Here is a 24,258-nt window from a genome sequence, read left to right as displayed (position 1 = left end):
TAAGTTTCCCTCAGCTAAATACGTTTCTATTTACAATGAAAGTCAAATGCATTTCACTAACAAATAACTTCTCACTGTCTTTTGAATAAAGAAGTTACTGTTTTCATAGCTAGTTTTCTTTCTATTAACCCAATATTGTACAGAATTTGGCTTGAATAGCAAGAGTAACCGAAACTTTCCATAATTAAGTAACTTTTTGCATTTGAACTACTTTCAATGAAGGGGGGCCCGTAATCTTGACCACTGTTGCAGAGGAAACTAAACGCACTTTCAGTACACTACAGAAACAAGTACTTCCAAGCATGAACATATAACTCTCAACAGTTTTAGTTCTGAACTTTCACTGCAGTGAAACACAAATCTGAGATATTTGTAAGATCCTTTCAAAACAAACAATATTAATTTTAGAACACTGTAATGTCATATTAATTTTAATATACCTTCAATAAAGGACACTCGGTAAACACTTTAGCGTGGGAGGGACCCAAGTGGATATGTGACTGAGGATAAATCACGGTAGGTACAAGAGTTCAGTCAAATTTTATCTTATATTTGGGTACACCATAACATCCTATGAGCTTGTCCTTCACTGTAAATTACTACAGTTCTTCTATTCCATTATAGTGATTGCACAATGTAGTGGCGATTGCATGTTGGTAGGTGGATTTGCAGGTAGAACTGCTGGACTCTGTCATTTCTTGGTGGCGATGATGGATACCAATTCCAGAATAGTTCCAGCTCTTTATTCATCCATCCGAGGCATTGGAAAGCGTCAGGAAAAGCCTCTCTCGGAACCAGCACAACACACAACTTATACAAGAGCAGTTGATAGTTTGGTAGCTCGTCCCCGACTGACTCTTTGTTCCACCTTTTCTACCTAGGCCAATCACTACACAGTTCCGTTCTCGAGGGGAACCACAACACCTTTTACATAAAAACCATAAGTGAAGGTCAGCAATTTACGTAACAGCAAACAAACATTTTAAATAGAACAGAAGATTTGCATATATATTGGTAGTTCTACACAAAATTATTTAAATAAAATTATTTAATTGATAACCAAAGAGATTATATGAGGAAGACAAAAGATCATTTGCTCATATTGTGCATATTACAGAGATTACATTTCATTATAGTATCGAATTAATCGTACACTAATTACAGAAGTTCAACGATGGATTGTTGAACAAAATAGAAAGCTAAATGAATCAACGAAAAGTATGTAGTGTCTAAGCTATGGTGTTACAAGTAGGGCCATGTGTTTGAGCGAGGTTTGTTCATTCAAAGCATGCAATGGGTCGTGGTTGGTGCTGCGGGGTATTTCGATTTACTCAAGATTTATTTCTAAGCCGTTTACCGATCTCATCAAATGTGATACACAGATACGGGAGACTACAAAGAATTTGTAAGAAACTGTGTGTGCTGGAAGATACAGAATTTTTTGTATGAGTGATTGAATAAGATTCTGTTGACAACCATTAGAATGCACGATAAATCTAATTGTATTAAGCTCGCGCTGTTGGTCTTCTTCTGAAAATGGGACGCGACTGATGCATTGCATGGAGAGCAGCCATTTTATGCTGTTCCGAGTGATGTGAAGAATAATGAATGATAGAACTAACGTAGTAAAGTGGACTACATTGTTTCGTAGGGTTGTTTCCAGATCCAAAAATGGAAATGTGAAGCCATTATGGTGTTACAAAGAGAACTCCATTTTAGGATGCGTTTTATTAAAGTCTTGTTGAAAGAGTTGTACTTGGGCAACGATTCCATTGTACAAGAGTATAATGCGTCAACGTATGTTTTATAATAACACTATTCTTTGAAGGTGCTGAGGATGGATGGAGGAAAAGAACGTATGTTCGATACAGTTAACGTAAATGTAAGCAGGTATGCTTGCAGGGAGGGACACCATAACTATCCCGTCGGGTTTGTCTGTTACTATGTTAATAAAGGAGAAATAATTATTATCCATCACTATTCGCAGCAAAGTCAGGGATTTCTTAATTATTTGCGGATCTAAGTAGAAAAGTTTTTATAGGTTGAACAGGATGATATGAGGCATGTCTTTAAAAGGGATATTTGGATGCATGTTTGCGATATCCAAGTTTGCCAAGTTAGTGGCCTTGTTTATGTTTACCTGTGTAAGGTGTTTAATGAGGCCGACCATGTTTCTGCTAGTTCAAATGGTTCTTAGCACTATGGGACTTCACTGCTGAGGCCATCAATCCCTTAGAACGTAGAACTACTTAAAACTAACTAATATAAGGACATCACCCACATCCATGCCCGAGGCAGGATTCGAATGTTTTTGATAGTATGATCAGTGTGAAAACCATAGTGTTTACTTAGGATAATTTCAGTTCTTTGGCTAGCCTATAATCTCTGAGTCAATAGCATTAACAATTGGCCTTAAAGGAGCGTAAGGCTTATGAAGCGTCACTACACCTCTGAATGTTGAAGTTCTAGAGTGCATTGGCAAAACTGGCGTAAACAAATTATACGAGTCATTCAAAGCTTCTTTGATTTCCACAAGAAATTTTTCCGTGGGACTGAAGGGACATATGACACATATAGTGAAGGAAAGAAAATTTTATGCTTTCTGCGCACGATCAACTTCATACAAAACTACAAAAGTACAGCCGAAGTCTCCAGCCTGATTTTCTTGGAGTTTGTTATTAAAAACTCGTAGAAATCATCCTGAGATCTAATGGAGTCCATTTTAAAATATTGGGGAAGGAAACACCAACTAGTTGTATTATTCACTATTCTTCAAATCACCGAAAACAACATAATATCGCTGCCCTCCGTGCAATACCTCATCGTGTCAATAACGTTCCGCCTTCTGAACAAGACTCCCAGAATGAGCTCGATACAATTAGATTTACTGCGTATTCTAATGGATATCAACCAAATGACGTTGATTCACTCATCCGAACAATGCAATTAAAAGTCCCGCCTAAGAACCGTTGTCAGGATACTTTATTACTCTTTAGCACAGACAAACTTGTAAAAAATAATTTTAGGGTCCCGCATCTGATAGGATCAGTAAGTAGGTTAGGAAAGCAGGGACTGAAACCGATTCCTACGCCCCCAGTAGTGTTGGACTCCAACTGAAACATCACAAAACCAGAGAGTGCAATCGTTACGCTTAGTCATGCACTAATCAGATTCAGTGTAGCGGTTGCCGGCATATCTGTACAGGCCAGACAGGTCGTTCCTTTAAACTACGTTTCAGAGAGCATCTGTATCTTAACAACTCAAAATCGAACTTGATCAATCACATAAAAATAATGGCCACTGTATTCCGTACATCAACATTGTCTGCAGCATTCTACATCTCCAGCCTGACGGCGATGTCCTGAATATTCTTGAGGGAATCGCAATACTCTGCAACACCAACCACGACCCGTTGCATATTCTGAATGAACAAACCTCGCTTAAACACATGACCCAATGAATAAGTTTAATTTTTTGAAACAGTGTCCAGCTTCATCCCTTCTATTTTCTGGCTTCGGATAATTTTCCATTACGTTCCGTTGTAGACTTGCAGCATCTCAACTAAATGTTTATTTACTAAATATCATGTTCTCAGTACTGGGGAAGGGGTCTTAAGATTGTTCACTGTGTTTGTATGTATGGACTTGAAAATACGAGGTTTCTTATTGTAATGTGTTTTATTTGGTCCATTATCCTATCTTATTTTACTTTCTACGTTTTATATGTCTTCGGAGTTAATCACCTTACTTTATAGTATGCTGTTTCAACCTTTCATTTTTAACCTGGTCAATTTGATGATTTTCGTATCATACCTTTCTGCATTTTATGCTCCTTCGTCGTCATTTACATCATTTCTTAGTATACTTACTTAATTTGTGTGGAAGACTGTCAAATTCATGTGGACCGGGCTAGACACTTTCGCTTGCTAACCTTCGTAATAGATCGTAACACCTTCGCCACATCGACTTCCTTTCTCTGTGTGCGCCATTACGTGACTTGCTATTTCTTGTGATGGCCTCATATGCTCTACCCAGTCCCGAGACGAAAGTTTCAACCTGTTATTCTGTCTCGTATGCCTCTCTGTTTCCATTCTTGGTTCCCCAATCGTCATTGTTACGCGAGATGTCTTTTATTTTTCACTGCAACTTGTCCGACCACAAGTAAAGTTTTAGCTACGGTAGCTCTTATTAGTATGCATTGCCCTATGGTTACTAAAATTTGTAAATAATTCTTGTTTAGCTTCATCTCTTTCTTGTTTTCTGTAACATAACAAGTGATGAAGGGCAGTTGTTATTTCGAAAGCAGTCGTGATACTAGAAAATAAAAGAGTGTTACAGCAGGAACTGTATACCTCCGTATTAACTATGTATTATTTTCTTTGAAAATACACCTTTTACCTGGGTGTTTTGTCTATCTTCTGTTTTAGGTTGGGAGACTTGTTGGTGGGCTTCTGGAGGCAGTCACCCATACTGAAGCTGGATGCTACATTCCCAAATACTGTCTGCTGCATCGCAGCTGCCATTGACGCCTATGACGAGAAGCCGTGTCAAGATCAATAGTTCGTTTGTATTACGAACTAGATACACAGCACGTAGAAAAAAAGTGTACAATTAATTACAAGATCTGCTTCGTTCATTATGCTTTCTACAGTAGATCATTTCAGACGAACGTGCTGTTTTAAATCGGTTTACCACGCCTAAAAGTTACCATGTAATGCACTTTCAAATTTCCTCGTGAATAAACACTTTCTGCATTATTCTTTATGCGTGAACTGACTCTCGGAAATGAAAAAGGGCTTGTCTATGAGCAAGAGTTTAATGTGCAAGCGTCGTTGTTGTGTCGTGTTACAGTACAACTGATCAATATTATTGTGTTTTGAGGATAGTACTGTGAGCACCTAACTTGACAACACCAAATTAATCTTGGCACTGGTAGCAGAGGTGCAGGAACACTGGACGACAAGTTGGCGTATAATGGGGACGAGAGGTGACTGGTGTATAAGCACGCAAAACGACAGTATAGATCCCTTTCCCTGCAGAGAGAACCTCCCACCTATTGAGTAAAGTACTTCAAAGCGTAACGTGAGCAATGGCGCTGCCATCGCTGATGTTCCCGATGCTGGAGAACACTACTCTGGAGGAGCTGCAGTGCCTGCTGGCGGAAGCCACGGGGGCAGAGCTGGAAGCGGCGGTGTCGGGGGCCAGCTGCCCCCGAGCCTGGGACAGCGTCACCTGCTGGCCAACCTCGCCGGCCGACACACTTGTGCTGATGCCCTGCTTCTCGGAGCTCAACGGCATGCCGTATGACACCAGCCGTAAGTACTCTGAGCATTTTTATCGACTAATTGTAAGGTCAACGGACGAACTATTAGTCACACACGTAACAGAGAACGTCAGTCACTTTGGGGCTCGGTAGATCGTGTAGAACAGGCTATCGTGTGATCCTCCACCATTGATAAAGACTGAGGTGAAACTTCCTGACAGATTAAAACTGTACGCCCGACCGAGACTCGAACTCGAGACCTTTGCCTTTCGCGGGCAAGTACACTACCAACTGAGCTACTCAAGCACGACTCACACCCCGTCCTCACAGCTTTACTTCTGCCAGTACCTCGTCTCCTACCTTCCAAACTTTACAGAAGGTCTCCTGCGAACCTTTGCAGAACTAGCACTCCTGAAAGGAAGGATATTGCGGAGACATGGCTTAGCCACAGGCTGGGGGATGTTTCCAGAATGAGATGTCTCCGCAATATCCTTTCTTTCAGGAGTGTTAGTTCTGCAAGGTTTGCAGGAGAGCTTCTGTGAAGTTTGGAAGATAGGAGATGAGGTACTGGCAGAAGTAAATCTATGAGGACGGGGCGTGAGTCGTGCTTGGGTAGCTCAGTTGGTAGAGCACTTGCCCGCGAAAGGCAAAGGTCCCGAGTTCGAGGCCCAGTCCGGCACACAGTTTCAATCTGCCAGGTAGTTTCATAACAGCGCACACTTCGCTGCAGAGTGAAAATCTCATTCTGGATAGACTGAGGTGACAAAAGTTATGGGATAGCGATATGCACATACACAGATGGTGGCAGTATTGCGTACACAAGGTATAAAAACGTAGTGCATTGGTGGAGCTGTCATTTGTGTTCTCTTAATTCATGTCAAAAAGTTTTCGGCCTTGTTACGGCCGCATAATGCAATTGACAGACTTTCAACACGATATGGTAGTTGGAGCTACACCAGTGGGGAATTTCACTTCCTAAATCGTTACAAATTTTAATATTCCGACTTCCACAGTGTCAAGAATGTATCGATAATACTAAATTTAAGGCATTGACTTTCACCATGGAAAGCGACCGAGAATAGCGGCGTTTGCGTAGAGTTGTCGGTGCTATCAGACAAGCAATACTGCGTAAAATAACTACAGAAGCCAATGTGGACGTACAACGAACGTATCCGTTAGGACACTGCGTTAAAATTTGGCGTTAATGGGCGTGGCGGTAGACGACCGACGCGAGTTCCTTTGCTAACAGCACGACACCATCTGCTGGCCCCGCTACCATATCGGCTGGACCCTAGGCGACTGGACAATCGTGGCCTGGTCAGATGAGTTCAGGTTTCAGTCGGCAAAATCTGATGGTAGGGTTCGAGCGTCACGCAGACCCCACGGAGCCAAGGACCGAGGTTGTAACAAGGCACCGTGCAATGTGGTGATGGCTCCACAATGGTGTGATCCGTGTTTACATGGAATTGACTGTGTGCACTGGTCAAAATTAATGGACCATTTACTGGAAATGTTTATGTTCGTCTACTTTACTTGGAGACCGTTTGCTGCCATTCAAGGACTCCGGGTCCCCGAAGATTGACTGAATGAGTATGGATGGCAATGCGCCCAGTCACAGGACCATAATTGTCGGCGATATGTTTCTGGAAATTTCAAACCACTGATTTGGCTACCCTGATCGGTCGAAATGAATCCCATCGTACATTTATGGGGCGTAATCGAGAGGTCAGTTCGTGCATAAAATACTGCACCGGCAACATTTTCGCAATTATGGACAACTATAGAGGCACCATGGCTCAGTATTTCTACAGGATACTTCCAACGACGTGTTGAGTCCATGCCTCGTCTAGTTGCTGCACTACACCGGACAAAAGGTGGTCCGACACGATATTAGAAGGTACCCCATGTCTTTTGTGGCCTTAGTGAGAGGTGTATGTTTGAAGGGGGGGGGGAGGGATGGAGGGATCCGAGGGGGTCTATCCCATTTCAGACAGGACGAAAAATGAGAAAGTTGGCCTCTTTTTTTAAATCATTAACTTTCCTACAAAATAAAGCAACTTACTTGTCAAATTAAAATTCGATTAAGTTTGTGCTTGTTTTCCGAACAACACAATTTGTAGGCATTATATCTTCGAAATCAGACCGCGGGAAAAAATACATCGTAATTTAAAATTTTATCCACAATAGTCGTGTGTCTGTCTGTCTGTCTGTCTGTCTGTTTGAACACGGTTATCTCCAAACTACTTGAAGGAATTTTTTACATTTTTCACAGTAACGTTGAGCTTATCTTGAGGCAACGTATAGACCTTATTTCATAAAAATTGGATCACGAAAACTAAACATCAGAATTTAAAATTTTGTGTAAAACCTTCCTGTCTTTCTGTCTGAACACGCTAGTATCCAAAAGTACTAGACGAATTTTGATCAGATTTTAGTAGGTAACATGAACTTGGTTGGGGCATCGTATAGGATTTATCTCACCAAAACTGCATCAAGAAGAAAGAAAAAGAAAAAAATAATACAACGATTTAAAGTTTTATAAATGCGAAAGTCTGTTCATCTGTTACCTTTTCACGACTAAACCGCTGAACCGATTCTGATAAAATTTAGTGTGGAGGTAACTTGAATGATGAGGAAGTACATAGGCTACTTTATAAAGTTTGACTCGGTGCCCCACTGCAGACTCCTAACTAAGGTACGAGCATGTGGGATTGGTTCCTAAGTATCTGAGTGGCTCGAAGACTTCTTAAGTAATATAACCCAGTACGTTGTCCTCTATGGTGAGTGTTCATATGAGGTGAGGGTATCATCTGGAGTGCCCCAGGGAAATGTGGTAGTGCAGCTGTTGTTATCTATCTACATAAATGATCTTTTGGATAGGGTGGATAGCAATGTGTAGCTGTTTGCTGATGATGCTGTGGTGTACGGGAAGATGTCGTCGTTGAGTGACTACAGGAGGATACAAGATGACTTAGATAGGATTTGTGGTTGGTGTAAAGAATTTCAGCTAACTCTAAATATAGATAAATGTAAATTAATGCTGATGAATAGGAAAAAGAATCCTGCAATGTTTGAATACTCCATTAGTAGTGTAGCGCTTGACATAGTCTTGTCGATTAAATATTTGGGCGCAACACTGCAGAGCGATATGAGTGGGACAAGCATTTCATGGCAGTTGTGGGGAAGGCGCATAGTCGTCTTGGGTTCATTGGTAGAATTTAGGGAAGATGTCGTTCATCTGTAAAGGAGGCCGCTTGTAAAACACTAATACGACCTATTCTTTAGTACTGATCGAGCGTTATGGATCCCTATCAGGTCGGATTGAGGGAGGACATAGAAGCAATTCAGAGGCGGGCTGCTAGATTTGTTACTGGTATGTTTGATCATCACGCGAGTGTTACGGAAATGCTTCAGGAAGTCGGGTGGGAGTTTCTGGAGGAAAGGAGGCGTTCTTTTCGTGAATCTCTACTAAGGAAATTTAGAGAACCAGCATCTGAGGCTGACTGCAGTACAGTTTTACTGCCGCCAACTTACATTTCGCGGAGAGACCACAAAGATAAGATTAGAGAGATTAGGGCTCTTACAGAGGAATATAGGGAGTCATTTTCCCTCGTTCTGTTTTGGAGTGGAATAGGGAGAGAAGATGCTAGTTGTGGTACGAGGTACCCTGCGCCACTCACCGTATGGTGGACTGTGGAGTATGTATGTATATGTAGATAAGGTGTGTGGAACCCTGTTTACTCTTTGAAAAGCCTATTTATTCTGTGACTTTAGAATGTTATCACTTTTGTGTAAATGGTTCCATTGATTGATTACGATTGATAATGATTAATAATGAAAACATTGTTTACACAATCCCGAAAGTACTTATTCCATACTTCCATACTGTATATAAGTAAGTAGCTCTGTTATGTTTTGATGACTTTACGCCGAATAAATTGAGATGAAATTTGGTATGGCGATAGCTCGAAACACGAAGAAGAACAAGTGAAAAGGAAAGTCAACACTTGTGAAGTACTTAAATATCACGACGCACAGATGCGTGCACGTGCCCACGCTTGACCGCATGCAGCATTCGGCAGCAACACTGCATGCGTGGCACGTTGTCGTGCGTAGGGATAGCAGGAGGGAGAGAGGCGCATCTATGCGTCGTGCTTCGCCTACCCGAACAGGCACACAGGTGACAGAAGCTGACGTTACTGCACGTACAGCAGCTGGCTTACTTACTTACGTGCCATAACTCATCTTAACAAAACCACTGCAATGGGGGAGCAACGGCGGGTAACAGCTAAATGAGATTAAAGTTACATAGTCTTGCACCTCATTTTATTGCACATTGATTTCAGTTTTAAGTTTAATTGAGGCCCTTGTCTAAAACGAATACTTACGGTTGCGGTGTACTTAGTCTGCTAAGGGCTTCCGTCTGTCACTTAACGTGGGAACAGACCTCAAAGTTTTGTGTTGCCTAGATTGCGTACCTCAGCGATTTTTGCCGCTGTTTGTATTTACTTTAGCTTTCTTGTATTCTGTGTACTAAATATATCGTAAAAATGGTTACCAATATTGATTATAAATCAAATGTTGAAGAATAGGACATAATCCTGATTACATTTCAAATTCTATGTTTCATAAAATCTGAAGCCAGACGAAAATTACATTAAATTTAAATTCTAGCAGCATACATACCAACACAATCTATACAATTCTACACTCAGTTTCAATTTTATATAAGCATTTTGCTTTATACACACATCAAGTATAAGTTTTGCATCGCCTCGGTTCCGAGAGAGTCTGGAACCTGTATAGAGAACTGGAATTGAGATCAACATAAACATCATTTTCGCCCTTTTCATTGCTCATGAAAACCACACATTGCATGTTGTACCACCATACAGCAAGACCATCAGAGGTGGTGGTCCAGATTGCTGTGCACACCGATGCCTATAATACCCAGTAGCATGTCTTCTTAAATTGATGCATGCTTGTATTCGATTTGCATACTATCCACAAGTTCATCAAGACACTGTTGGTCCAGATTGTCACCCTCCTCAACGGCGATTCGGTGTATATCCCTCAGTGTGGTTGGTGGGTCATATCGTCCATAAACAGCCCTTTTCAGTCTATCCCAGGCATGTCTGATAGTGTTCGAGTCTGTAGAACACGCTGGCCACTCTAGTCTAGCGATGTCGTTATCCTCAAGGAAGTGATTCACAAGATGTGCATGGTGGGGCGCGAATTGTTGTCCATGAAGACGAATGCGTGGCCAATATGCTGCCGATAAGGTTGCACTGTCGGTCGGAGGATGGCATTCACGTATCGTACAGCCTTTACAGCGACTCCCTTGACCACCAGCGGCGTACATCGGTTCCAGGTAATGCGACCCCAAAACAGCAACGAACCTCCACATGCTGCACTCGCTGGACAGTGTGTCTAAGGCGTTCTGCCTGACCGGTTTGCGTCCAAACACGTCTCCGAACGATTGTCTGGTTTAAGGTGTATGCGACACTCATCGGTGAAGAGATCGGTGAAGAGAACGCAAAGCCAATCCTGAGCGATCCATTCGGCATGTTGTAGGGCCCATCTGTACCGCGCTGCATGGTGTTGTGGTTGCAGAGATGGACCTCGCCATGGACGTCAGGAGTGAAGCTGCGTATCATGCAGCCTATTGCACACAGTTTGAGTCATAACACGACGTCCTGTGGCTGCACGAAAAACATTTTTCAACATGGTGACGTTGCTTTCAGGGTTCCTCCTAGCCATAATCCTTAGGTAGCGGTCATCCACTGCAGTAGTAGCCTTTGGGCGGCCTGAGCGAGGCATGTCATCGACAGTTCCTGTTTCTCTGTATCTCCTCCATGTCCGAACAACATCGCTTTCTTTCACTCCGAGACCCCCTCGACACTCCTTGCTGTGAGCCCTTCCTGGAACAAAGTAACAATGCGGACGCCGTCGAAACGCGGTATTGACCGTCTAGGCATGGTTGAACTACAGACAACACTAGCCGTGTGCCTCCTTCCTGGTGGAATGACTGGAACTGATCGGCTGTCAGACACCCTCCGTCTAATAATTGCTGTTCATGCCTGGTTGTTTGCATCTTTCGGCGTGTTTAGTGACATCTATGAACAGTCAAAGGGACTGTGTCTTTGATACAATATCCACAGCCAGCATCTATCTTCAGAAGTTCTGGGAACCGGGGTGACGCAAAACTTTTTTTGGTGTATGTACTTTTTGAGTTACGCGTCTCAGAATCGCTTGATTTTATTACAGTGCTGTAACTTTGAACCTTAAGAAAACCGGAGGTCCTCATTTATAAAAGCTGAATTTGTCTTCTTCAGGTGAAAAATGAGCTCGCACAAAAAATGATAAGTTTCCTACCGTCCGAGTCGAGATAGTACAGCCCGCACATACCAGACGTTTGTACTCAGTAATATGGGTCCACGTGAAGAAATAAGAAGACGAAGAAAAGCGCCCATAATGCGATGCTCACAACCCGAGTGTGCAGAGAAGTATCACTGCTTGCAATCGAAGTTCACACTAGAATTTATCGGAAATCATTCCGAGTAAATTAGTCGTCATGCTACTGACGACATGAGATCGTACAATGCTGCCCCTAGAAGATGTGACAATGTGTTTACAGAGACTATGTCCCCAAAATGATGCTACAAATTTTTAGGGATGACAGACAAGACTAAATATATCAATCTGCTAAGGAACACTGGTCCTATAACGACCGAGTCGAAAATCATAAGCGAAAATTTTTTTTGACATCGCTGACATTGGAATACAAGGGACGGTACGGTATGCATTTTAGAGCCCATGTTTACTAGACTTTTTTTTTTGTTTTTTCCATACTACCAACTCTGAATGTTATCTACCATGCAATCGTAGCACCGAAAGTACTCGCACGTGTATTCCCAGACAGAGTGTCAGAGGCATCAGCACAATTTTCCGTTACAACTTTCAACTCGATCGTTTCCGGGCCCGGGTCTCTTTAACTCAAACTGATAAACTTACACTCCTCCATTATCTATGAATGTTTGTAACTTCATCATGGAATCACCTTGAATGGAAGACGCTTTCCATGTCAGAGTATAAGCCAAATGTCTTATAGTACCGCAAAGATAAATGTTTCGTTCCAAAGTCAGATGGACGCTGGTATGCATTATTTCAAAATGGTATGAATAATATCTGACCTAACACTAATCATCTGAGTATTTTCATAATTACTAACGTTTCATTGTTGACCATGTGACGCTTGCTGAAGCTACATTTTTTGTTATATCATTTTTTATCGAAACATAGGCTATGTAAAGATTGCAACCATGACCTCAGGGACGTGAATTTTCCTAGTGAACAATACGTCCTATGTTAGAATCTCGCCGCTGCTTACATTCCGAATATAAGATATGGGCAGTGGCGGTTGAACAATTCCAGCGTGAGAAGTCGCCCTCGTTCTGCCAACAACCTTGTCAAAGAGGACAGTGAAGCGGACGCTCTCTCTTGCCCTTTGGGTGACAGCTACTCCTAAAAGGTGAAAGAACCGTCAATAATCGACGGCGTGAGGATGCAGAAGGCAACGGAAACCACTGCATTAAAGACATATAATGTATATCCACAGTCCAGGTTGCCTGCTATTGAGGCAGTGTCACAATGTCCTCCCTATTGGCAAAAGATTCGAATCTGTGGGAGGATCCGCTAAAGGGAAGGTGACCATAAGGAAAAGGCTATATAACCAACGAAAGGGTGGCGTTAAACAACTCGGGGCGTGTACAGTCAAAAGTCTGAACGAGGTAGGGAAGCTAGTAAATTTTAAAAGCGAATTCGAAAGATCAGTCTTGATTAACCGGGGGTCAGTGAAGGGAAATATTTAAAAAAAACAAGGATTTCTACATAGGCAAGTATAGGGTAATATGAACAGCAGCAGAAAATGGTATAACGGAAGTAGAATTTCTTATGAATCGGATGGTAGGGCAGAGAGTGAGCTGAAGGAAACAGTTCAGCAACAATGTTGTTCCCACAGAACCGGCAGCAAACCAACACCGGCAACAGTAATGGTCTACATGCCGACACCGCAAACAGAAGATGAAGAGATAGAGAAAGTTTATGAGGACATTGAACTAGGAATTCAGAATGCAAAGAGAGATGAAAATCTAACAGTCGTGGCGGATTGAGATGTGGTTGTGGAGGAAGGAGCAGAAGAAAGGGTTAAGGGAGAATATGGGCTTGTAGTAGGAATTTTGGTTAGTAATAACAAATACCCTGCTCAAGAACCACCAAAGGAGGAGGTATACATGTAAAAGGCTGGGAGATGCGGGAAAATTCCATGACGGTTTGTAAGAGATTCAGGTATTGGGTTGTAAGGAGTAGCGAGGAGCAGGTACGGACACATTTCACAATTTACTAATGATGACAGGTAGGCTGAAATTAAAAAAAAAAACTGATTGGGAGAACTGATGCGCAGCGTTCTAAAAAATGGCTCTGACCACAGTCCACTAGAACTTAGAACTACTTAAACCTAAGTAACGTAAGGACATCACATACATTCATGCCCGAAACAGGTTTCGAACCTACGACTGTAGCAGTCGCGCGGTTCCAGACTGAAGTGCCTAGAACAGCTCGGCCACCACGGCCGGCACAGCGTTCTATCTGGGTATAGTTACTGCGATGATGAATAGCTCAGTATGCACGCCATTTGAAGAGGAATGGGCATCTTTGAAAAGGCAATCAGAGAAGCTGGAAGTAAAAACCAGGTACAATGAAAGTCACTGAGAAAAAACCTTGGATAAAATATTAAATACGTCAGCTGATTGACGAAGGAGTGAAGTACAATAATATTCACGGAAATTTAGGAATACAGAAGTAAAAGTCACTTACCAATGAAATAAACAGGAAGATCAGAGAAGCTAAGGAGAAATCACTGCATGAAAAGTATGAAGAAATCGATAAAGAAGTGATTGTCCGAAGGACTACGTTAGCGTATAAAAAATCAAAACAAACTTCAGTGACATTAAAAGCAATGGTGGTAACATTAAAAGCGTAGTGGGAATTCCACTGCTAAATGTAGCAGAGAGCGTGGGTAGGTCGAAAGAGAGCATTGAAGGTCTCTACGAGACCGATGTCGTGACAAGAAGAATAAATCGGAGTCGACAGGAAATAGATTTGGGATTCAGTGTTATAATCAGAATTTAAAAGATACCTGGGTGACGTAAGATAAAATGAGGCAAAAGGATGAACTACATGCCATCGGATTTTCCATTATGAGTAGAGGAAGTGCTAACAAAACGACTAATCTCATTGGTTTGTAGAATGTATGAAACAGACGACTTACCATCAGACTCTTCTCGTTCGTTTGTAGAATGTATGGAACAGACGACTTACCATCAGCCTTTGGTAAAATTATCTTCCACACAATTTCGAATATAGCAAGCGCGTGTAAGTGCGAAAACTATTGCACAATCAGCTTTACAGCTCATGTATCCAAGTTGCTGACAGGAATAATGTACAGAAGAATTGAAAAGAAAACTGAGGATCTGTTACATGATGACCAGTTTTGCTATAGGAAACGTAAAGGCACCGGAGAGGTGACTGATAACGGTAGCAAGACTGAAGAAAAATGAAGACACTTTCAGGGGATTTGTTGATCTAGAAAAAGCGTTTGACTGTGAGAATTGGAGCAAAATGTTCGAAACTCTGAGAAAAAATGGGAAGCAATAGGAAAAAGCTTGTGGTACACAATATGTATAAGAACCAAAAAGGAACAACAGTACTGGAAGACCAAGAATAAAGTGCACGGCTTAGAAAAAGGTGTGAGACAGGGATGTAGTGTTTCACCACAATTGTTCAGTCTATACATCGAAGAAGCAATGATTGAAATAAAAGAAAGGTTCAAAAATGGAATTAAGTTTCAAGATGAAAAGATATCAATGATTAGATTCACTGTTTACATTCCTATCCTCAGTGAAAGTGAAGGAAAACTGAAGGACCTGTTGAATGAAATAAACAGTATAATGAGTACAGAATATGGATTGAGAGTAAATCGAAGAAAGATGCAAGTAATTGGATGTAGCAGAATCGAGAACAGCGAGAAACTAAAAATTAAAATTTGAGCTTAAGTTTAGAATAAGTTAAGGTGTTCTGCGATCTAGGAAGCAAAATAGGTCGCGATAGACGGAGCAAGGAGGGCATAAAAAGCAAACTAGCACAGACTGAAAGAGCAGTCCTGGCTAAGATAATTCTACTAGTATCAAACATAGGCCTTAATTATAGGAAGAAAGTTCTGGCAATGTTCGTTTCGAATACAGTATCGTACGGAAGTGAAACAAAGAATGTGGGTAAACCGGAGCAGAAGAGAATATGTGATTTTGAGATGTGGTGTTACAGAAGGATATCGAAAATTATGGTAAGGAATGAGAAGATCATCCGAAGAATCGGCGGGGAAAGGAATGTGTGGAAAACACTGTTACGAAGAAGGCACAGGATGATAGAACCTCTGTTAGCACATTAGTGATTAGATTAGATTATTACTTGTTTTGTGGATCATGAATACGACACTTCGTAATGATGTGGAACGTGCCAGGTTAATAAAAGGTGTCTATGCAAAATATTACATTACACAAAATATTACATGACACTTACTATTTTTTTGTGGGGTTGGGGAAATTACCCAAATACTGTATCCAAAAATTCACCTAATGAGTAGGAGAAGTTGCCATTAAGAAATTCGTTTAATTTCCTTTTAAATGCTGTATGGCTATCTGTAAGACTTTTGATGCTATTAGGTAAGTGACCAAAGACTTTTGTGGCAGCATAATTTACCCCCTTCTGAGCCAAAGTTGAGTAGTGAAGATCATCCTTTCTTCCAGTGTTGTAGCCTTGTACACTGCTATTACTTTTGAATTCGTTCGGATTGTTAATAACACATTTCATAAGTGAACATATATACTGTGAGGCTACAGTGAAGATCTCTAGCTCTTTAAATAAGTGTCTGCAGGATGATCTTGGATGAGCTCCAGAAATTATTCTGATTGCACGTTTTTGTGCAATTAACACTCTTTTATTCAATGGTCAGTTACCCCAGGATATGATGCCATACGAAAGCAGAGAATGAAAATAGGCGTGGTAAGCTAATTTACTCAGATGTATATCGCCAAAATTTGCAATGATCGTAATAGCATAAGTAGCTGAACTCAAACGTTTCAGCAGATCCTCAGTGTGTTTTTTCCAGTTCAACCCCTCATCAATGAATACACCTAGAAATTTTGAATATTCTACCTTAGCTACCGATTCCTGATCGATGTCTATATTTATTAATGGTGTCATTCCATTTACTGTGTGGAACTGTATATACTGTTTTGTCAAAGTTTAATGAGAGCCCATTTGCGGAGAATGACGTTCATGGTAGTAGAGAGGGAGATGTAGAGGGTAAAAAACTGTAGATGCAGCAAATAATCGAGGACATAGGTTTCAACTGCTAATGTAGGATGAAATGGTCAGTTCAGAATGGCAATTCAGTATCGGCTGCATCAAACCTGTCAGAAGACTGATGACTATATACCGAATTATATGCATCATAAAAACCTGAAAATATACATGCAAATATGCCTGAAAAATGCTTAGAAAATTCATAAAAAGCGCCGATATATGCAAGATCAAATAATAAGAAAACATGATAGTTACTGCGTGAATTATATCAAATACGAGGAAGAGTACCGGCCACAGAAAAAATTGGTACACTTAGAACGCTGATGTCATTTTATGAGTACTTTATGGTACATGTTAGGAAGGGTGCATTTCTGGGATTATTTTCTAAAACTTGCAAAATGGGGACGCTTTGAAGAATTGTTCCTTCTTTGCTTTTGCTATCGGTAACAAGCGGATGCGATGCGAGTGAATCGCATCAAAACAGTCGATATGTACAGGACAAACTTCGAGATCTATTGCGTGCCGAGGGGCACGCTCAAAAACTAGGTAGTATTTTATTTAAAAAACAACATAAAATCATAATTTTTTTTAACAGCATTAACTTTGGATCAAAGCATCATTTCAATTTATTTTACATGTTTCTACTATTGTAGACAGAAGCGACCAAGTACAGTTCCAAATGTTCGGGATTAAGATTGTGTCTTCGATCATTCAAAACATTTTTATAAGCAGAGGAGTACCGTTCTACAGCAACTGAGGTAACTGGGCAGTATTTGAATTAGGGTGGTATGTTTGCATTTATTGTTTTTGGTAAAAGTTCACCCGTCCTATTAATAAAACTATCAATTTGTGAGACAACAAAACTAGACCGAATCAGAGACAGCCCGAATACATTTTTACGAGTAAAATATTGTAAACATTGGGCGAAAATATGAATTGTCACTAGCTGTTAGTTAATATATCAACCACCGGCGAAAAGGAGCCAAATATGCAGATGCATATGCAACATGCAAATGCATGTAATCCGGTCTCGACTGATGACTGAGAAGACTGTGCTGGTAATGGCAAATGGTTCACATGGCTCTGCGCACTATGCGACTTAACTTCTGAGGTCATCAATCGCCTAGAACTTAGAACTAATTAAACCTAACTAACCTAAGGACATCACACACATCCATGATCGAGGCACGATTCGAACCTGCGACCGTAGCGGTCGCTCGGCTCACGACTGTAGCGTGGTAATGGCAGATATACTACACTCCTGCAAATGGAAAAAAGAACAAATTGACACCGGTGTGTCAGACCCACCATACTTGCTCCGGACACTGCGAGAGGGCTGTACAAGCAATGATCACACGCACGGCACAGCGGACACACCAGGAACCGCGGTGTTGGCCGTCGAATGGCGCTAGCTGCGCAGCATTTGTGCACCGCCGCCGTCAGTGTCAGCCAGTTTGCCGTGGCATACGGAGCTCCATCGCAGTCTTTAACACTGGTAGCATGCCGCGACAGCGTGGACGTGAACCGTATGTGCAGTTGACGGACTTTGAGCGAGGGCGTATAATGGGCATGCGGGAGGCCGGGTGGACGTACCGCCGAATTGCTCAACACGTGGGGCGTGAGGGCTCCACAGTACATCGATGTTGTCGCCAGTGGTCGGCGGAGGGTGCACGTGCCCGTTGACCTGGGACCGGACCGCAGCGACGCACGGATGCACGCCAAGACCGTAGGATCCTACGCAGTGCCGTAGGGGACCGCACCGCCACTTCCCAGCAAATTAGGGACACTGTTGCTCCTGGGGTATCGGCGAGGACCATTCGCAACCGTCTCCATGAAGCTGGGCTACGGTCCCGCACACCGTTAGGCCGTCTTCCGCTCACGCCCCAACATCGTGCAGCCCGCCTCCAGTGGTGTCGCGACAGGCGTGAATGGAGGGACGAATGGAGACGTGTCGTCTTCAGCGATGAGACTCGCTTCTGCCTTGGTGCCAATGATGGTCGTATGCGTGTTTGGCGCCGTGCAGATGAGCGCCACAATCAGGACTGCATACGACTGAGGCACACAGGGCCAACACCCGGCATCATGGTGTGGGGAGCGATCTCCTACACTGGCCGTACACCTCTGGTGATCGTCGAGGGGACACTGAATAGTGCACGGTACATCCAAACCGTCATCGAACCCATCGTTCTACCATTCCTAGACCGGCAAGGGAACTTGCTGTTCCAACAGGACAAAGCATGTCCGCATGTATCCCATGCCACCCAACGTGCTCTAGAAGGTGTAAGTCAACTACCCTGGCCAGCAAGATCTCCGGATCTGTCCCCCATTGAGCATGTTTGGGACTGGATGAAGCGTCGTCTAACGCGGTCTGCACGTCCAGCACGAACGCTGGTCCAACTGAGGCGCCAGGTGGAAATGGCATGGCAAGCCGTTCCACAGGACTACATCCAGCATCTCTACGATCGTCTCCATGGGAGAATAGCAGCCTGCATTGCTGCGAAAGGTGGATATACACTGTACTAGTGCCGACGTTGTGCATGCTCTGTTGCCTGTGTCTATGTGCCTGTGGTTCTGTCAGTGTGATCATGTGATGTATCTGACCCCAGGAATGTGTCAATAAAGTTTCCCCTTCCTGGGACAATGAATTCACGGTATTCTTATTTCAATTTCCAGGAGTGTATTATTATCCATATGACTAAGTGTCCGTACTTTTATCCCATGCATCAGAATTCCTGAGACACCGGGAGGAAGGCATCTCTGTTCAGATTCGGGACTCTGTTTCTGGAAATCTCGCTATCCATCCACTTCTGAAACAAGTTAGTTCTGTCTCGTATTTACCTTTTATAACCATGAAATGTGGAAAAGTAATTCGGGTTCAGCCCCGAAAGTAAGTCGAAGATCACAGACTGTACAAATAACTTTGTAATGTTTCCATCAGCTTTTCCAACAGCAGCAACATATTTTTGTATGGCTCTGAAAATCTCTCTAGTACTACTACCCAAACCTTGCTGGAGTTCTGGGCTCCCGGACATAAACTTGAGGGCTGGTTCCATTCCTACAGAACACGTCACTGAATTTTACATTGATTCTAACTGATAATTACACTCATCTAAAAGTTGCAAATATAAGTAAAATATTCAGTGATTGAAGAATTTGTGTTATGATATGTTTAGGTGTGTCAGTGTCTAATGAAAATACAACTACGTCACTAAACTGTCGTAGATGTAAGCTCTTACATAAATCTTTTGGACTGAGACGTTCCATGTCAACGATAGTACAGCAATATTTCTATTATTGTAAAACACCTATGATGGCTAGAATATCGGCCTTTACCAGGCGTTCATTGAGAAACTCAGTGTTTGAGATACAGCCAGTCCTTCGCAAGTGCACCACAGACAGAAAAGAATCTGAAAACTGCATTGCACTATTGGAAAAGTTAATAGAGTGTAAGATCACAGTAAAAAAGCAAAAATAAACGTGTCAGTTGCTGCAGACACGTTGGTACTAAGGAACTGTTCGCTGCTGTCTTACTACAGCAGGTAAACGTTGCTCATTCTGTTAGCAGCGGACAGAACTGTAATACATTGTAACCTTTTTAACAATACAATCATCAGATGTAAGTTGCCTTCAGTTAAGAAAAGGCAGGTTAAACTGTAATCCACCAAGTGACGCAATTTCTTTGGCCTTTCAGACAATATAAGTTATTTGCAAATATTAGTTTTGCCATCTGTGTAAGCCTTCTGTGTTAGCGTGTTTGTTCCAGTCCCACGCGTTTGTTTGACGTGGGTGCATGACCCTCCATTCCCATGACTGACTGGCCCAACTGCGACCCATGTATGTTTCCGTAATTATTTGGTCGCACCTGAAAATATCGGTTCAGGCTTCGAAACAGGTCATGCAATAAATATGCTAGGCCTATTACTGGCAACTGAAGTGGATTTCTTATTTGGTTAATATCGAATATTCCTCGGTTGAGAAGTTCCCGTGTTCAAATATTTCCTAACGTAACAACGGAAACCCTGATGATGAAGATGTGATATACAATTGTACATTAGAAATAGTAACAGCGTTATTAGACAGACAGTAGTCGCCTTCCTAATGTTAATTTTCCAAGATTACTTCCCAATGATATGTCTTGTGTAGCCGCTGATAGCATCACATCTCCCCCTGCCCTCCTCAAATTAACGTCAGTTATATTCATAACTGTCACTTGCTTGTTGGCCTTAGAAGACAGCTCTTCAACTATGTACATTTCTTTCGTGGGAACTGAAATGAACCATCGGAGAATTTTTTCCCTAAATCTGCGGTCTTCCCTCTTACGCAAATGTATAACTTGCTGCCAATCTGTATCAATGTAACTTCGACGTCTTGTCTCGACGAAGTGTACAAACTATTTAGGTGTGCTTTAAATATAATGAACAAATAAAATTACATATAGTTTGTAGCTGGCCAAAAACTCTGCTAAACCGTGGACGTTATTGCTGTTGGTGTGAGCGCCGCGTGTGTTTGCGCAGCCCGCATTCCGGATGCAATATAAATGCATTGACATTCTACAGTGGGACCGTCTGCTTGTGGCTGATAACTGCAACACACGGTCCGTGCTATCACTTTTGCATATGACAGCTGCAGCGGCGCATCGCTCTTGCTGTTATCGAACGGTATTGGGGGTTTTGTCAGCTGTTTACTGGCGCTCTCACATCTCCATGAATAAACAGTTTCCTTGATCGGTCACATTCCCAGCCCTCACCTACAGCGTCACTACATTTGTCTCCTAGCTTTATAGATCTTTCTTCTAACATACAACCCCTTTCATCATTCCATTTCGTTGATAAACTTACCAGTATGTATCGTGCTTTTGAGTAAAACAGTAAAGAAATTAAGATGATAAGGATAAGTGCTGGGATACACCTGAGAGTTTTTTGCTATCAGGCAGTTTGGTTCTATCAGATAGCACACGCAGAATTATTTAAATTAGGGCAGAATTTTCGATGATAGTTACTGTCTGATAGTTTTTTGCGGGTACTTTCTGTAAGTAAGAATTTTGCGAGAGCAGATGTCGGAAGCGTTTCCACACAGAATGGTGAGAGAGTGCATGAAGGCTGATAGATAACTATCCGTGAGATTTTTCGGTCGTAATTCTGCTCCTGAAGCAAGAGGTTACGATAGAATAGCCTCAGGCTGCAGCTGCGCTTTTAATAATGTTAATGCAAAAGGAAAAAAAATTATAAACTATGTGTTCCTGTGGGATGAGACTGGATTATCTGTTAGATGATTCAGGAGCATGCAAGAACCTCGTTACAGGGCATGTGATGGAAAAGCCACATAATCTTTACGACAATGACAGCAATGGAGATGGAAGAATACTCTTTTTAATTTGATCCAAAGTTGCCAATCTAGGTAGCATTATGCGGAAATCCCTTAGTAATAAAGACAGATTGCTTGTGATGCTAATGTTCCTAGCATCATCTATAAGGGACTTATGACTCTGTAGTTTGGTCCCTTTCTCTCCAAATCAACTAACCGTCACCTATGTTTAGTCTGTTTCATATTTGGGAAAGTGACAATTATGGTGAGATGACATTACACAAATTTCATCTTGATGCCCATACACGTCAAAGGCCAAATAAGGTGCATATCTGGTAAATGAAGCATCTCCGGAGATACATTTTATTTGGACGTTTCTAACTGTATTGACTTACGGAACGACTAGTAAATTACTGAAATGTAGAAATGGCTCTGAGCACTATGGGACTTAACATCTTAGGTCATCAGTCCCCTAGAACGTAGAACTAGTTTAACCTAACTAACCTAAGGACATCACACACATCCATGCCCGAGGCAGGATTCGAACCTGCGATCGCAGCGGTTGCGCGGTTCCAGATTGAAGTGCCTAGAACCGCTCGGCCACATCGGCCGGCAAATTACTGAAGATCTTCTCTTCAACACCCAGTATAATAATGAAATCAGTAAATATTACGTCATAGAAAATTGTAGATTTAGCTGGATTACTTAAAGTTAAATAACAATTTTGTGATTTCCAAAATGATTATTTTCAAACATAACTTCACTTGTTTCTCTATGTTAATTAACCTGTTTTAAAAGACTAATTTGCTTGATACCTTCAACTGCCCATATTCTGGTAAATTTCTTCTGTGGAGGTGTTTAGCCTGTAGCCATTTGAGTCAATAAACTTTGCTTCTTATCTTGACGTTTCAACCAGAGCCCAGTTATATTCTCAAAACCCACCCTCTGACGACCCGAACTCAGAACCTCCCATTTCGCGAGCATGCTCTCAACGACTGTTAATGTACTTTCCAACGCAGGCCTTCCCTCATACACATTAATTAAATGCCTTACTTCCTCTTCCTGGCAGCTTTCTTCATCACTTTTTTTTCTATTTGCCGACACATGGGTGCAATGACAATGCGTATCCACCGTGATAGTAATCTCAACTGTCCCGACAGTGTTGGTGCACGTCATAGAACGGGTGGTTGCAGTGTTGATGCGGAGCAGTAGGTACGCGCTGTTCCGTAATTTGTAATTTCTTGTTAACATGGAATCGAATCTCTTCAGTGACAATTTTGTTTCATTTGTTACTTCTGTATAATATGTCTATGGTGTTTATATGTTATTTGTCGCGTAGCATGTTTCAGTCTGTCTTTCGAAATAGGCTAACTGCTCGTGCTGTTCATTTAGAAACTAAAACGGGCCACCTACTGGCTGCTCAAAACACGGAGTTTCGTGGATACTTTTCTTTAATGTATACATAAGAACGGGAAAAGATATTAGCAACATGTGGTAGCGAACATATTGAGAAATAGGCCACAAATCCATGTCGCATTATGGCCGCTGACTACTCTTCGAGTACTCTCAGTTCTCTGCTACTGCTAGCAGCTCTCAGGAGGTACAGATAGATGTCTACACGAGATGTCTAAAATGGTAGGCCGCGTCTGTCTCCTGTCTTGCCCCCTCTCAGGCACTACCGGCGAGCCTACAATCGGCGCTATTTACACAACACGTATTACTCGCAAGAACTCTCTGAGAGTGAAAAAGTCTCATGCATATTCCTAGCTTAAGTAGAGGAAACGACAGTAGCGGGAATATTTGTTTCGTCATATAATGTGGCTGTCGTTTTAACAGGCAATGTGAATCGGCAACGATTGCATTCGGTAGTAGCCTCGATGAACACTAACAGGTCACAAACCAGATGGATCGATGGAAGCCGTCCAGCATATTGAAACAACCTTCTTGACTTCTTGTGTGTCATTACGTTAAGGAAAAGTGTTCAGTTCACCAACTCCTAAGGAGCCAACACTTACGGCACGAATGGGAGGTGCCGTAGTGTCGGTAGTGTCGGTAACGAAAGAGAAGTAGGCAAAGACATTGAAAAAAACTGAATGTCACCTAGACGTTCTTCCGGAAACAAACAGAGCGCATCAGGAAGTGTATAAAAAACCGTTAGGATTAAAGTAGTAAGCCTCATAGCTGTATCCAGCACGATTCCGTAGAAATAAATTTTTGTTATCAGGGAAAGACTTCATGCTTAGCCCGTGAGCAACCACATCCACAGCCATC

The 24,258-nt window shown here is 42.1% G+C and overlaps 1 protein-coding gene across 1 annotated transcript in view; it reads left to right on the top strand.

Moving 5' to 3' along the window:
• The window catches only part of LOC126354276 (diuretic hormone receptor-like), a 553,188-nt gene that overhangs the window by 299,070 nt on the left and 229,860 nt on the right, over positions 1-24,258 (top strand). The window contains exon 3 of the mRNA XM_050003816.1: positions 4,427-5,314. Coding sequence (XP_049859773.1) covers positions 5,089-5,314 — 226 coding nt within the window. The 5' untranslated portion in view covers positions 4,427-5,088. The remainder of the gene's footprint in view (positions 1-4,426; positions 5,315-24,258) is intronic.

Source organism: Schistocerca gregaria, chromosome 3, assembly GCF_023897955.1.
Source record: "Schistocerca gregaria isolate iqSchGreg1 chromosome 3, iqSchGreg1.2, whole genome shotgun sequence".
In the NCBI taxonomy this organism is placed as follows: Eukaryota; Metazoa; Arthropoda; class Insecta; order Orthoptera; family Acrididae; genus Schistocerca; species Schistocerca gregaria.
Note: the sequence above shows the minus strand (reverse complement) of the source record. Positions and strands in the feature narration are given on the sequence as shown.